General features: G+C 31.2%; 1 protein-coding gene across 1 annotated transcript in view; it reads left to right on the top strand.

Annotated features, from left to right (window-relative positions):
* Positions 1 to 17174, top strand: part of LOC129226002 (zinc phosphodiesterase ELAC protein 2-like) — a 55153-nt gene that overhangs the window by 14727 nt on the left and 23252 nt on the right. The window contains exons 7-14 of the mRNA XM_054860575.1: positions 1629 to 1663; positions 3272 to 3330; positions 6065 to 6125; positions 7921 to 7972; positions 8860 to 9022; positions 15185 to 15320; positions 16551 to 16645; positions 16758 to 16873. Of these exons, the coding sequence (XP_054716550.1) occupies positions 1629 to 1663; positions 3272 to 3330; positions 6065 to 6125; positions 7921 to 7972; positions 8860 to 9022; positions 15185 to 15320; positions 16551 to 16645; positions 16758 to 16873 (717 nt within the window). The remainder of the gene's footprint in view (positions 1 to 1628; positions 1664 to 3271; positions 3331 to 6064; positions 6126 to 7920; positions 7973 to 8859; positions 9023 to 15184; positions 15321 to 16550; positions 16646 to 16757; positions 16874 to 17174) is intronic.

The raw sequence follows: 17174 nt of genomic DNA, 5'->3' as shown, positions 1-17174 counted from the left end.
GAGCGGGATTTTCTTTTTGTTCTAATTATAATGAGCTCTTTAGTTAAATTCTATTTACTCTGGAGGTGGGAGTGAGATTTTTGTTTTGTTATAATCTAAATGTATATTTTAATCTAATTCTTCTTAAGAGACAATTTCAAAATAAAGCTTTATAAGCCAAATAAGATAGCAAAGCAATATTTGAGGGATTGGTGAGCGTTAGCGGGAATAAGGTATCCTAATATTGTTAAAATAAGTTTTGACACTAGACCAATTCAAATTAAGATTACAGTTGTTAATGTTTAAAAAGTAATAAAGGATATGGTTCTTCCATTTTATTGGAAATATGTTAGATATAAGTCTTTGAATGTGACTTAACACCATAAAATGTTTAAATTTGTTTCATGATGTAGTTACAATAATGTTTTTTCTCGCATATTTTGTTAACTTATACATTCCTTCTTTTATCAAATGATAAAAGTTGCATTCCTTTAAGCAGACAGTGAATGTATGTTTTTTATTTAGAATAATTTGGTTTAATATATTGTGCTTTATGCACATTAATATTAATATTTATTTTGTGAAAAACTGGAGGGTATCATGTTATATTAGAAAATGTGTGGATTAAGTGTAGCATGTAAGCATAGCTACATTGATACATTTAACTCTTACTAAGTCTGCATCGCATCTCACTGATTCAGCATCATTTGTAGGTGCATACCATGCAACAAAGAAAATTTTCATCCTTCAAACTGAAACTGTTGTTTCTCATCCACTGAACCATCTAACCTTTGCAATTTATCTAGCATCGTATTTCAAAGTATTGCTAAGAGATGGCGATTTAATCCATTGTTTGTCACAATTTTTGTAGTTTTATTTCCGATTTTGAGTCAGAATCAAAATTTTTTTATATTTTCTATTTTTTCACCATTTTTCAAAGCATTTGTTGCCAATTTTTATAATTCATTTTCTGAAGACATTTAATTCAAACACCTGAAAATAGTTTAGTGAATAAATATAGTATCAGATTGTATTTTTAAATTTTAAAGCTTAGGAAAAACTGCAGATCAGTGGAAGGCGAGATATCATACCTTTGATAGCTCGCCCTAAAAATCAAGTCTCCTGGATTTTCAAAAATGTAAAAATAAAAATTTAAAAAAAATCAGTGCATGAAAAAAGTTTTAAATTCTTAAAGAAAATCTCAAAATAACTCAAAGAAAAACCAGGATACTTTATATTAAGGGCAGTTATCAAATGTATGATATCTCGCCTTCAGCTGATCAGTAGTTTTCCCTGTATAACACACCTATGATTTAAATTTAAAAAAAAATATGATACTATATGTATTTTAATTATTTTATTATAAATTATTTTTAGGTGTTTATAATTATTTATACAGTAAAATTCTATTCCTACAAATACCACCACAATGAAATTTCCCTTTCAACAAAATAAAATTTCAGTCCTGATTTAATTTTCATTACATGGTTTGAAATTCCATTATAACAAAATTCTCGTTACAGTGAACAAAGTTGCGGTCCATTGAAGTGTGCTGTAACGGGATTTCATTGCACATTTATCAATGAAACTTCATAGTGTAAATGTATTTTTTATTCTTCAAAAATAGTTATGTATAATTTTTCTTTTAGAAAGTAAAGATGTGTGCTATTCATATATTTGTCAGGTGAGCGAAAATTGATATGAATTTAGTTTTTCATTTATTTATTTATTTTTTTAATAATTTTTACATAGGTATTTTGTTTGAAGTGCATATTTATTTTATGGTATTCGCATGTTTTGAAAAAGGAAATTGCTGACATTCTATGCATGATAGAATTGTTTCTGGACTAGGGGGCTCTGGACCTACTAAAAACAGAAAGCATACTTTAGTAGTGTGCAAATTCTCATTGTCTGAATGTAGAGTGATATTGTGTGTACTGTACATTTTACAGTGATAATATCACTGATTTACAAAAAAAGTGAAATTAATTTTTTTATAAATGGGACATTCTACAAAAAACGTGCTTTTTTAGGTCCAGGGTGGTTAGTTTCAAAAATATGTATTTTTAAGCACTTTTTTATGAGATTTAGAAAAGTATAACAAATTTTGAAAATGATCAATACAAATTAATGATGTTATAAAAATTTTAAATGTTTTTTTCACTGAACGGAGGGATACTTGTATGCCTCCGTTACATGTCCCAACACATTTCTTCCCATGTACTTTTTCATTTATTTATTCAATACAAAAAAATATGTCAAATTTAATAGTGAAATTTAAAGCATTTGATGTTATTTAATAGGTTAAAAGAATTATGTTGTAAAATAAAAAAATATATAGCATTCATAATCTTTTGAATCACTGTCACAGTATTTCTTGTATCCTCCGTTCAGGATTTAATTAAGTAATAGAATTTCCTATAGACGGTAGTACTGGCAGCTCATTACAGAGGTTTAGAATCACAAGTTAGCCCTTTTCAACTCTGGGTCTTCATAGTGAAGCTAAAGAACTTAGTGTGAAAGAATTTCAGCATTATTCTATTTGAAGTCAAATAGATCCTTAACTTTGTGTATCCTCCGTTCTTGAGTTAAAAAGGAAAGAATTGTTTGTGTACAAAAAAACATTTTATGTATAAAATTGAATCACTTTTTTAAAAGTAAATTATAAATAGCATGTTGCGTTAGCCCTAAATCAACACACTGATCAATGATCATAGCAAAACATAAGTATTTGTATCCTCCATTTCTGTATCTCCGTTACAGTATAGATGTAATGGAGGATATACAATCAGAAATGGAGCATACAACTTTCTTTAAAAATCCATTTTAAGAAAGATGTGTACATTTTAATCAGTTAAAATCGTGTTCCTCATACAAGATGCAATATTTATTTAAATGAAAAGTTTAAAAATAACATTTAAAATATATATTTACTATCCGTTACCATCAGTTCACATCCAAAATTTTAACTACAAAAGAAAGTTACAAAATAACCAATAAGGAATGTGATTAACTATGTGAGAGTAAAAAGGTGCCTAAAAGGAACAATGTAAAGTAACTTTTAAAAAAATTGAAGATTTTTTTTTTTTTCATGAATTCCAACTTCAAAAGCCTACATTTTTTTGTATTAGGACCCAAATAAATTTTTTTAAAGGCTCTGAAAATGTTCAGCTTAACAAAAGCTCTTAAAATTAATTTGTAAAATAGCTTCACCATTTTTTAACTTTAACAGCATTTTTTTCCCTATAAAGACCTAAAATCTTTTTCATCTACCTATTATTTTTCTTTTCAGATTTTTGAAAAACCAGGAGACTTGAGTGCAGAAAAATGTGTTGACATGGGTGTACCCATGTAAGTTATTACAATTGTTATGAACAATGATTAATTAATTAGAACTATGAAAATGTGAAAAGATGACATTAAATAACTAATGTCACCTTTAATATATGCATAGTATGGGCATATCAAGAGTTGAAATTGTAAATTTTCCTGTACAGGAGTACCAATTAGAAATAATTGAATCATCAGATGAGCTGAACAGTTTTATATAAAAGGGGAATCTGTGTTTCCAACAAAACAGTATCAGAACAGTGCAAAATCATCCCATGGTGCATAACTATGTTGGTTTCTTTAAAGTGTGTTGTATGGATATATCTTTGCTGCTACTATAACTGGGTACTCCAGAAAACGTAACTTTTGAACGCTAAACTTTTCGATTTCGAAACCTTTTGTTTTCTTTTTTTTTCATTCTTACATGAAAGTGTTACCTACTAGAAGTTACCATAAACAATAGCCCAGCTAAGTTCCAATTATTTTAATCATAAATAAAAAAAAAAAATGCCTCGTTCGTGGAAATTAAAAAAAAAAAGAAAAAACTTTTAATATTTAAAAATCATTACTAATGTAATGTCAAAGTTGTAGTTTTGTTAATTGTGCAAACAATCAGCTATTTTAATGATTAGGGGGAGTATAATATTAAGCTCTCTTAATTAAAGTTTGGCTTAATTAGTAGCTTCAAATGTATGTTAAAAAATAGTATTTAGTAAATTTGAGGATATACTGGCAATTTATAATTTTAGTAGAATGCCTATTATTGATGTATTTCCTCTCCATCATTTACCTTCACCTCAGAAATAATGACATTGGTCTGAATTGGTATAATGAATAAGGTCTGTCACGGAGGTGAGATTCACAGAGGTGAGGAATTTTCCATTAATATAGGTCTAATAGATATATTTTTAGGGGAGCAAATTTTTCTTCATTGCTGCAATCTGCACATGTTAAGCATATGAAAACATGTTCACTTCTTTTTTTAGATTAATTTACATCCCTGAAATTCAAGTTCACGGAGGTGAGAAGTCAGAAGAACCACACTAGGTTTTTAAAGCAAAATCTATCTTCTTGTTTTTTGACAAAAATATCTCAACTTCAACTATGGCTAAAAATAAACAATCCCTTGTATCATGAAAAACAAAATTTGATGTCATTACTGCCACATGTTAATGAGGAATGGCATTTTGTGTTTAGGTAACGGAAGTGAGCATTTTTTGTGTGACATGACTCCTTGTCCTACTAAAACAAACTGAAACATAATATAAAAAATTTAAATATACTTAAACAATTGGTATTTGAGATACTTGTGAAAGGATTAACAAATAAATAAGTATATACTTTTTAACTAAACAACTTATTAAGCAACATAAACAGTCATACCAGGTGTGTGACATGCCACAGAGGTGAGAATTTACATGTTGTGAACCAAAAATATACTAAAATAAAAATTATTATTAAAAAATTGTAAGCAGGTTTGAATAGATATATTTTTGATGAAATTAAAAATCATTGTTAAACTATTGTTCCTCAAAATTTTACTGTAAAAGTCGTGTGACAGAAAAGTTACACTTTTTGAAGAATGACCCAACTGTATGAATAGTATATAAAGAAAATATTTCTTTTCCCCTTATAATAACCAATGGTATATTTTTTTAATGTGTAGAATGAGGTAAGTTACACTATAGACAAGTAAAGGCTAGTGGTTAAAAATGCACCCAAGCCTGTTTATTTTATTTTATTTATTTATTTATTTGGTATATTGAATTTTTAATCAGATTGAGATTTAATTGACAAAATTATTTTTTAAATCAGTGCTAGGTAGTATCTTTAAGTGATGACATAGGCACCCCAATGGGAGGTCACTGTGACCTTCCAAAAATTTCCTTATTCGAAATTTCATCCAACTACTCAGCAAAAATTATCATCTCTTGGTTCATTTTGATTTTGTTTATACATTATTTTGTAAGTTTTTGAGTTATTTTCTATGTGAGACTTTTTTTATGCAATCCCTATCCACTACATAAAAAACAATAATTTTTAACTGTGTTGTGAAAACAACTTCTTAAAGCTACTCTTGAAGTTTCGAACAATTTTTTTACTGTGCGATTTTTTTTATGCGGTCCCTATCCACCACATAAAAACAGGTTTGGGTGTACTTGTAAAAATGTACTAGTAATATGTTAGCAGATTGTCAAATGGGATGGGTATCCATCAGAAGTTAAAAGTTCAGAAAAGTTAATTTGTTCTAATTAAAGTTGAAGGACGTGAATCACACATTATTATTTATTTTTTTATTTTTTTAATTTAACGCTTAAACTTTTTTTATTAAATATCTGTAACTATGGAAGATTGTACAGCTAAGTTGTAAATGAACATGACTCAGGAAGTTTATTGATGGCCTTGTGCTGATGCATATTAAATGGGTTTACATTGGTAAAAGAGATCCACTGTGGCCTTGAAACAGCTGTATTTAAGATATTGATTATTTTTTATTGGTATTTTATAGCAAATAATGTTTTGTAATTTTATTTATATATTTTTTGTACTAATTATAAATTTGGATAATTTTTATATCTTTTGTGTTTATTTGAAAATAAGTGCTAACATGAATTCCCTTACAAAACTTGAAAAATGATTGTTGAGGTTACATTTTTTCATAGTAATTTGTCATTGAAGTTCTATTTCTTTGTCCACTTGAACTCTTTAAGGTCATTAAATTATTTTATAATGGAATACTCTCTTTATTATCTAGTGGTGCAGTGCTTTTGAAACTGAAAAATGGTGAAGATGTGCAATTGTCATGTGGACGAATAGTATGTTGATTTCCTCAGTAATTTAACCTTGTGTATACAAATGAAACCACATAAATTTATAAAAACAGTCTAAACCTTGTGCTAATTTGGGCAAAATGAGGCATTGTAAGTAAATGTACAAATAAAAGGGATAACAATACAAGGAATTAAATCTCGGCAAACAGCTGTTTTTGGCCATCAAAACAAAACTCTTCATCAGTGCATTACAGACCTTTTATGCAAGTTTACAAGAAATATTTGATTGCTGTTTTGCTGCCTGTATAGCACTAACTATTACATAGATATATTCTGTGAAGCATGTAAAACTTGACATTTTGATTTTACTGAATATTTATTCCCTTAAAATGTGCAAATAACAATAGTACACATAAAAAAATCTCCACAATTGTAGGTTGCACAGTAAAACCTCCTTTAGTGGGCACCTCTAACGAACATTTTTGTGAGTCCCACTCCTTAATATAGGTTATTCTATGTAACAAACTCTGAATAACGGATACTCTGAATAACAGACAGTTATTTGAACAAAAAAGTTTCTTTTTTTAAGTGCTTTGACAAAATTTTCTGTAAACTAACCATCTGCAAAGAGATTATATTTATAAGTAATTTTTCCTTTTTCCTTTCTTATTAACTAATTGCTTTACTAAACCATACGAAACTTTGCCTTCTCCCATTCCAATCTATTTTCCTGGTCAAATCTGTTTTTTAGATGTTTTTTTTCCCACTGTAGATGTTTGATAAAATTAACCTTGTGTAGCTTTTCTAAAACTGATTCCATTTAGTTTAGTGTAAAAGCCAAAGTACAATAAAAAATTCCATCTATAAGGATTGATATTAAAGGGACGAATTGATGTTATGGGAGATTTTGAAGAAGAAAACTCCTTATGCATTGTCTCCCAAAATTTCCAAGTTATAATATTTTCGGAACTTTTAAAGGACAGAGTTAAAATTTGGAAATTTTGGATTGAGTTAGGAGGATGATGTGGATGGGGTATCTATGAATGGGATTAATGCCTGGAAAAGGATGACTTTTCAAAACACATGACAGTAAAAAGCTTTTTTTCCTTCTTTTATTTCAATATTTTCATTGGAAAACAGATTTTTCAAATATAAAAGAAATTTCAAAATATGTTAAATGAATATTTTATAAGTTAATTTCCTACCTAATGTGCATCATATTTCTTTTCTGCAAGACAAATGATTAGTTACACTTTTAAAATAAAATGTAGTGAATAACGCGTTTTAAGTCTCATAGTGCACAATAGTAATACTAAATTTTTTTATGCTATATTTTTTTTATTATGTTAATTGCTATAAGCTCAAAAAGCAACACCTTCACAAAGTAATGCTCCTTAAAAGTGGAGGCGGACGCCTCCCCATTACAAGAAAAATTCCCAATCCCATAACTGTCCGTTATTTGTAGGTACTACTGCATTATGTATAGTAGTTATTATGTTGTATGATTGTATTTGGCGGTAGTATTAGGTTGCATAAATTTTGTTTTGGGTTATTTTTCTAAACACAATGCTTCTTTTATCAATTCCTTTGCATTTTAATCTTTATTTATGAGGTATCCAAGAAAAAATTGTATTCGATGCTTTTTTTTTCGTTAAAGATTACTGTAAGATAATTTTATTTATTCTGTGAAGAATTCGATAAAAATTGTATTCTATTAATGTAATCTTTGCATAAAATGATTTAGTTTATAAAAGACTTATTTCTTGCTCTGATCAAGAATACTATTTAATTCATTACTAATTTCACATATCTGAATTATATACTTCTACTTTTATTTTAGATCCGTTCTTCAGATGTTCATAATGATCCATATAATGGCCTGATTTTCTTGGGTAAAGTTTATGATTTCTACTTCTTTCACATTTAATCTTGCTACTTCTTTTTGATGGTTAAATATTTGATATGTGTTTTCACATAACCAAGCAATGGAATAGGTTAGGCCTGCTCAAGACCTTTAACCTTAGCCATTATATCGCACAGCTTTCTAATGAATACAAAAAATATTTTACTTTTAGCAGTGGCAGATTTACACATTTGGGTAGTATGACGGTCGTGGGGGGCCCCTTTGACTGTCAGTCAAAGGGGGGTGTGATAAGAGGGTGGGAAATAGGTCCTTTTTGGAGCCCCCATGTTACCAATCCAGATTGTCTTCCAGAGATTAACGTTTTCTTTCTGTTCTTCGCTTTTGGGAGTGAACTCGGTACTGAATGTATCAAGTGTTTAGAACATTGCATTAAGGTAACATGTTTTGTAATTTCATGAACATTGTCAATAAACAAAATCACCTGTCAAGAACTCAACCGATCAAACTGGAAAGTCGCCTGTCAAGGTATGACAGGTGAAAATTGCTTCTACATTTGAACAAAGCAACTGCCTGTTAGGTGATATTTTGATACTTGAAATTTTAACCCAATTTCAATGGATTAACCCTAAAATTTAGTAGCGTTCAGTGTTGACCATTTTTACTTTTCTTCATTCTCCTAAAAGGAGTCTTACCAGTAAAACAGTCAAGTTACCGGATCCAGTTCAGTCCTGTCAAGATAAAGCATTTCCTTGCATGTCAAATATTACCAAAAAATATTATCAAATTATCATGCCATGGCGCAAGTTTCATTGTTGATGACGTCAGCATTACTCGAAACATTCGCTATTATATATATAATTATTCGGGAAATATTTAAAAATTTTCATTTTAAAAATTGTATTATTTTCATTTTAGTTGTTGATTGCCCTTCCATCGAATTTTTGGATTCATTTCTGAATGAAAAAAAATTTGAAAGATATCAGTTACCAAATGATGCTGCATTTGATGTTTCTGCTGTATTTCATTTCTCTCCACCTGCTATTGTCAAGTCAGATAAATACCAAGAATGGATGGCCAGGTAATACAGTAACTATAGTAACATTAAGTAATTGTCACTTTAGAGCATTGTTATTTTTGCATGTATTGATATTGTATGGGTTTATGCATACGTGTATAGTTTTTTTGTACTGTTAACCCTATGGAATGTTTACTCGAATGAAACCAACATAAGTACGACCCACAATTTCAGTGAAAGTAATGAATTTGCTCAAGGTTGTTCAAATATTTATTAAAGAAATTACCCTAGAAAAATTGCAAATAGCTACCTTAAGAAAACGGACTAGGCTGCACTGAGTGCTTTTAATTTTTTGAGCTCTCTTTCTTTCAAAAATTCTTCTTGAGTGAATCCATATGCCTCATGTATCTTCTCTAATCACAAAGTAAAAACTTTACAATGTTGTTATTTGTACATGTCAAAGCATTAAAATTACATCTCCTTCAAACAGCTTTTGGCAATGTTTAGCGTTTGAAATTTCAATCGACTGAAAAAAATTTTTTTTTTAAATTGCACGGTCAAACTAGACTAAATCGCAGTTTTTACAGCATTTAGGATTTAGTAGAATTTTGTTTTGAAGAGCACTCTGGCCTCTTCGCTCTTTCTAATTATGAGTTTTGTTATCTGCCAAGGAAAAGTATAAATTTATTGAAAATTGAAACACAATATGATCAATTTACTTCCAGATAGATTTTGTGAACTCCCAACATGAGTCCTTTTTTCAGATATGCTAATACATAGCTAGAGTATTGTAGATTACTTAAAGAACTTGAAATTTACTCGATCGCATATACGAGCAAAGAAATGTGCTTGAAAACCAACTTCATGAACAAAAACAATCAACCAAGTTCGATTCGAACAAAGTAAGAGCCATTGGATATTATTTTGTTCGCACAAGTTCAGTTTTCCCTTAAAGTAGGCGAACACCCTAATTAAAAAAAAAAATCGGTTTTGAGATTTTGAGAAATTTAGAGCTTCAGTGTTCTTCTTTATAAATCAGCAATTCCTTTTTAAATCGGTGAATTATTGAGAAAACTAGAAGAAATTTACTAAACTAAAATGCACTGCTTATAACTGAAATTTACTTTTTCTTTCTTGGATTTTCACAGAACCACGTTTTCAAGTTTTTATTTATGCCAGCAGCTCTATAGAAAAAAGTATTCACTATAAAGATTTGAAACTTTGCAAAAATGGTAATTCAACATATTACTGTGATATAAACCTCGAAGTGCATGGAATATTTGGCTTTGAAATAATTATAAATTAAACTTAAGTGGCAAAAAGCTCCTTTTTCGGGGTAAATTTTCAAACATTTACCCATAAAACCGGTTTTTCATTAATTATTTTCAAATTCGAGAGTCATATCACTCTCTGGTCTCTAACAAAGAGATAGATACAAAAAGTTTTAAAATTTATGAAAAACTGAATGCACTGGAAGTGTTAAGGAAATGGTAGTTTTTTGCTAAAAATATGGCTTTTTTATTAAAAAAAACATCGATTTTTTTCCCCTACAAATAAGTAGTCAAAATGTGTTATTTATGTCATATTTAATAATAGTCTAGGCAAATTGCAAGTAGCCTTTTGATTGGTGTTAGATCTAACCTCACGGTGGATTTTAAAATCTTTAAAGAGATGGGTTCCGGACAAGACAAAAGTGAAATCGCTACCCTTGATGTCTGGAAATTTGGCAAACACTTTAAGATCTTTCCTGTTTATTCGCCACCTAGGAATATTCCAGACTTCTCCTTCCTCAATGTAACCAGAAGATCTATTTTGACAGGTGATTTTAATGCTCATTCCACCCTTTGGGGATATGCTGACAGAAATCGAGCCGGTGAGGCGGTTGAAGACCTACTAAATTCAACTACTTTCAATTTGGTCTATGACAAAAAAGACCCTCACACATACCTGCACTACAATGGCACAGGCACCTCACCAGACCTACTTTTAGTGTCGGCTGATATTAACCATCTGTGTAGCTGAAAGGTGCTAGATAATCCTGGATCAGGACATCGACAGATACTGGCCACAATTGATTTCCCAGTTATGCACAATTATAGACCAAACTCAAAGATCTCCTGGAACTTCCGAAGAGCAAATTGGAAACTTTTTGAATCTCTTTTGGATACGGAACTGGAGCCAAATGAAGTTGATTTCAATCAAAATATTGAACTTTTATATAGATTTATTTGGGAAAAATTTACTTGTTGTGCTAAGAAATGCATCCCTAGAGGTAAGGTAAAGAACTACAGATGTTTCTGGTCAGATAACCTTAGAGAACTTAAATCCAAACGTGATAGACTCAGGCGAAAAGCTGAAATAAACGGTGGTCCTTCTGACGTACAGAACTGGAGAAAACAGTCCGCTCTTTTCAAAAAATCTATTTTGCAGGAGAAGCGTACCACCTTCAATGACTTTCTCTCGGGTCTGGATTTTCGCAAGAATGGAAAAAAGGCGTATAAATTTGTCTCCAGCCTCAACAACTGTGGAGCTTCGAACACAAGTACTAGACAGGCTTTCTGGGTCGAAGACAGGATAATCAATTCCGATGCCAAAGTCGCAAACTCTTTTGTCCAACACTTTTCAAGCCTTCAACAGAAAAGTAACTACGCGAGACAGCTCTTGAGAACTCATACTAAAAATCTTAAGATCAAGATGAAAGAAGAAGGTACTCTACCAACCATCTCAGATATTTTTAATGCTCCTTTGGGTCTAGCTGAACTGTTTTCGGCACTGAAGTGTTTGAAACCACGAAAATCTCCAGGTGAAGATAACATTTTTGCAGAATTTCTCCCGCACTTGGGACCTCGTGCCAATGAAACCATCTTAAAGCTATTCAATTTCATCTGGCATTCAGAAAATTTTCCCTCTCAATGGTGTAAATCCACTATCATCCCAATACATAAAAAAGACTTAGATCCAAGTATAGTGACAAACTACAGACCTATTTCCCTGACAAGCATTCTCTGCAAGACCATGGAGAGAATTATCATGTGTAGACTGAACTGGTATTTGGAAACCAACGGGATCTTGGAAGAAGAACAGGCTGGCTTCAGGAAGTTTAGGTCAACCAACCAGCAAGTCTCATTGCTTAGTCAGAATATAAAAGATGCTTTGGATAAAAGACAGATTCTCTCAGCGGTCTTCATTGACCTAAAGTCTGCTTACGACCTTATTTGGAGAGAGAACCTCCTTGCGAAATTGTCTGACATCGGAATACGTTCCAATATGCTCAGATGGTTCGATTGTTTTATGAAAACTCGATTATGTAGAGCACGATACAACTATTCCTTGTCGAGATACAGAGCTCTTAAGACCGGCTTACCGCAAGGTGCAGTCTCCAGCTGTATACTTTTTTAACATATACATCAATGATTTAATCAGTGAATTGAAAAAGATTGACGGATTGCAATGCCTGCTTTATGCTGATGACCTTGTCATTTGGTCTACAGCCCCTAAGAACAAAGCCAAAGTCACCATAGAAGGGATTTTAGGAAAGGCTTTGTTAGTTCTTGAAAGTTGGACAGATTCGAATAATATGAAGGTAAATCTTGATAAAACTTTTGTTGAGTCTTTTTCATTGACGCATCAACCTTTTCACCCTCAAATTTTCTACAAAGGGTGTCAGATACCACTGACTGAAAACTTTAAATACCTGGGCGTCAGTTTTGATAGAAAACTTACATGGGGGTCCCATGTGGAGGACATCACCCAACGTGCCATAAAAGGACTTCATCTCCTAAAAATATAAGCGGGTTCTAAATGGGGTTGTTCAAGAGACACGCTAAATTTTACATACAAAACTTATATTCTACCCATCCTTACTTACTGCTGTGAGCCGCTGATCACAGGATCAGAGCAAGTCCTTCAACAGTGTGAGACTTTTCAAAATCAGGCTCTACAACTGATTACCGGAGCAGTGAAGACAACACCCATTGACTGCATGTTACTCAGCACTGATAATAGACCTCTAAAGATGATCTTTGAAGAAAGAGCTGTTCTCCTATGGGAAAGAATACTTAGAATCCCTGGGTGTCTGTCCCTGTGGAACCAGGACTCTCTGGTCGGCGGGAGAAACTTAAAATCACAAAAAGGTTTTCTTCAGGGAGTAGCTGATATTTCTTCTAAACTAGATTTAAAATATGAGACTGAACAATTTCCTCCCTCCATAAACCCCATTTCTGAAAAAGGTTTCCCCATTCGCCTTAATTTGATCAAGAATGTGTTCAAAGCGGAGACAAATGATGTAGTGTTAAGAGCTCTTGCTCTCGAAACAATAGAATCCTGTTACCCCAGAGAGAAATGGTTGAGAATATATACTGACGGCTCTAAAGCGAATGGATGTGTTAATACTGATGCTGTAGTTTACTGTGAACTTTTTTTCCTTTTACACCCCCATTGGCAACCATAGATCAGCTTTCAATGGCAAGATTGCTGCCATTTGCCAGGCCCTGTCACAGCTCCAGGCACATTTAGACTCTTTTTCAAAAGCAGTTGTATTAACGGACTCAAAGGTTGCACTCCAAGCTATTGATACACCTAGCCACTCCCGAACTTTAACCACCGATAATTGTTTGAAGCTCCTTAACCGGCTTGCCAGAAATAATAAGACAGTTGTTCTTCAGTGGATTCCGGCCCACTTTGGAATCCAAGGTAATGAGATGGCTGATTTTTTGGCCAAAAAGGGAGCATCGGTTCTTCAGAGAACCAATCCTAGGCTTCCATTCAGTAACATCAAAAGCTTAATAAAGAAAATCCTTAAAGACACTTTTCACGAAGAACTCAAAAATCGCAACAGCAATAAACCATGGTTTGAGCTGATTCTGAATGTCCCTAATTGGCCTAGGATGAAATCTGTCTCCATGTTTTGTTTATTATCTGGCCATGATTGCCTACGAAAACATCTCTGTCGTATCAACGTGGTTCCTGACCCTTTCTGCACTTTGTGTGATCTCCACGAAGTAATGGACATGCCTCATTTGTCCAGATGTCCTGCTCTCCCTCGGACATCCATCTGGGAACGCTATTGGATTGCTCGTTTTCATTTATAGTTTTGTTGTTATCCTTTTGATATTCAACTGTCTTTAAATGTGCCATTGGAAAAAAAATAAATAATAATAATCGTATAAAGTTTCAGAAAGGTGCATCGACTATTAAAGAAAAAAATATTTAGTGTGTTAGTGCCTATATTAAGCCATGTTTTGCTACTTATTAAATTCTTTTGATGTTTTAGCTCTCTGCTTAGTTTTCCTGATATTGTCATAATTTTGTGTTAGTAAAACTAACTTACTAACTTTATTAATCTTAAAAGGATTTGGTTGACATACCAAAAGTTTGAGGAGGAAAATAGCTTTTTCTGTTTTAATTTTCATGCATCAAAGTGATTTAAACACTACTTTTAAGAGGAACTACGAGTGAAGTAAAGACAGTGTAATCACTCCAACAGCGCTCTTGATTGAAAAAAGCATGATGAATGGTACACTTAAATTTAATGAAAATGTTATTGAGTTGTTTACCTTAAAAGAGATAAATAAATGAAATAAAGAAAATATTTAATTAATAAATTGATATTTGAAAAATAACTTATAGCATATTTAATTTTTGTTATTTTCTGATACTCCATTTAAATCACTTTTGAGCTGCCCCTCGTAAAAGGCTAATGTATACGATTAAATAAGCACTAAAATAGGGTCAGGTTACTATGAAAAGTCAGAAACCTGCATTATGGTCAATATTTTTTTTTTCAAAATATTAAAGGAGTTACCATAAAAAAGGTCACACTTTGAAGAGGGAAAAGATTTGTGAAATTGGTGACAATTTGACAAAGGGGGGGGGGGAGGGTGATAAGAAGTGTGACATTACAGATTTTTTATAACAAGATGTGTATGCAATATAGCATGATGTGACAAAGGGTAAGGGGAAGTGTGACACTGACAAAGGGCGGGAAAGGTGTCAAATATGTTGCAAAAAGTAACATAATTTATGGACAGCCCTTGACCATAGATATGGAGAGGGACCACACAGCTACCTTCTTTATTTCAAGTGTTAATGAAGTCAAATTTTCGTTTTAAACTCCAATATTAAAGTTAACTTACTTACTTGATTATTTACTTTATGTGAAATTGAATGTAACATTTAAAGTTATTCATGAATTTTAAAGTTAATTTTTCAAAACTCTTTTGATAGGTTTCATCAAAATTCGCAACATTTCCTTTTAAATAATGACAATGCAACTGCCAGTAGTGAGACTGTTCTTAAAATTCAAAATGTTTTACATCTTTTGCATCCAAAGATATTTAGCTTGTTACGAGAAAAAGAAAATGTAAGTATAGTAGTTCATTGTTATAATTCTCTTAGTTTCTTTAAAGAAAAAAAAGTGAAATTTTCTCTGTATTTCTTTGGTATAAATTTGGACCACATGCCCCCTTGAGATTTACAAAACAAGTCTGGCATGTAAATATCACTAAGGAGGGGGTGGGGGCAACAAGAAAAAATATGAAAGTAGGGTAACCATGAACCTTGTTGGTTGAGAGAAATTTTTGAATTCTGATTAAATCTTTAGCATTGAGGCTAAAAATTATATTAATTTTGTTCATTTTTTTTTCTTTTGTATAAATAACAAAAACTATGCACAGCAGAAGTGTGTTTTAACTTTTTTGACAAATTTTCTCTTAAAAGAGTTTTTAAAGACAAAAATAACATGAAAGAAAGTTTAATATCCCTTAAAAATGTCACTAAAAACAAAAATGAGTATGAAAATAATATGAATTGATTCAATAATTTTTTTTATTAAAAATTTCAAAAAAATGTTTATGAGACATGGGAAACATTTTTCTGTTGTTCTCTTTCATGATTTTTGAAAGGCCTGATTCAATAAAAGTTCTGTTAAAACGCATTTTTTCTCCATACAAAAGAATGGGCTGTAAACGGTTATATTTTTTAAGCAAATCATTATAGAGGTATCTATATTTTTTTTAATTTAATTCTTAATTTTGAATATAAATGCTTCTATTTTATTTTTCAGTGATTGAAAAGTGAAACATTTTGTTTGTAATGCAAAAAAACTATTTTTTAATTGTAATAGTTTTTATTTTCAGTTTTGTTTATGTTCAGAGCCTTAGTTAGTTCATTAATTAAATTGAGTGGGTATTTGTAGTCTTGCTCTACATTTTATTTTTCCTACGTTTTTATGCTTATGTATTGAAAATATGTGCTTGATATAAAATGTTTACTACATAGTGTGTCCCCATTTAACTTGAAAGACCTCTATTTTCGTAACCATTAGTCCTAGATACATACTTCCAGTTGCAAAAATGGTGAAAATATGATGCAGAGTTAAGATATTGAAAGTTTGAAGCCAAAAAAATACAATTGAAAAAATACAAAATCTAACTTAACAGGGTGGTATAAAGTTCTTTGAAAACACTGAGATATTATAAATGCTATTTTTTCTATTTTAAATAAAAAGTGTGTTAAAATAGTGACAAATATACCTACCTTTTTATATTTATCTGGATTTTTTTTTTTTTTTTTTTTTTTTTGTAACTTTTAGCCTTCCTCTTCTTCTTTCTTGAATGCCCCTTTCTCAGTAATTCAGTCCCCTGCAATGCTTCAACTACATGTTCGGCCAGAGAAAAAGTTACATTGGTTAGTATTTAAGAACTATTAGTGTTTTCCAAATAGTTAATATAAATAAAACTTTTATTTCAGTCACAAAACTAAATTTTTTTTTCTTTTTTTTTTTTTCCACTCTGTGAAGGTCCAATGTTATAGGTTTTAATTATGAAGATTATATTCAGTCAGTTAAAGAACTTCCAGGAGTTGAAGAAAAATTGAATGATTTGTATTCTGCTCTGAAATGCAACTCTCTTAAGGGTAATGTTATTTTATTTTGTGAATTGAAAGACCATTTTTGTTTGAATATGTACCTTTAAAAAGTTCTTAAAGTGTTCATTCAAAAAGTAATTATGCTTGTTTGCTCGTCTTACAGTTTATTCTTATGCCTTGACAAATTCTCATAATCAACAAATTTAATTCCATATCGGTCATGAGAATTTGTCATGGAATAAAAATTAACTTCTGAAGAATACATATTACTAGGTAGCTTTCCTTGCTTATTCTCATTTTTTATAACTTTATTATAAACCAGTGGTACCCACACAGCTTTGCCCGTAGT

This window comes from Uloborus diversus, chromosome 7 (assembly GCF_026930045.1).
Source record: "Uloborus diversus isolate 005 chromosome 7, Udiv.v.3.1, whole genome shotgun sequence".
NCBI classification, from domain to species: domain Eukaryota; kingdom Metazoa; phylum Arthropoda; class Arachnida; order Araneae; family Uloboridae; genus Uloborus; species Uloborus diversus.
Note: the sequence above shows the minus strand (reverse complement) of the source record. Positions and strands in the feature narration are given on the sequence as shown.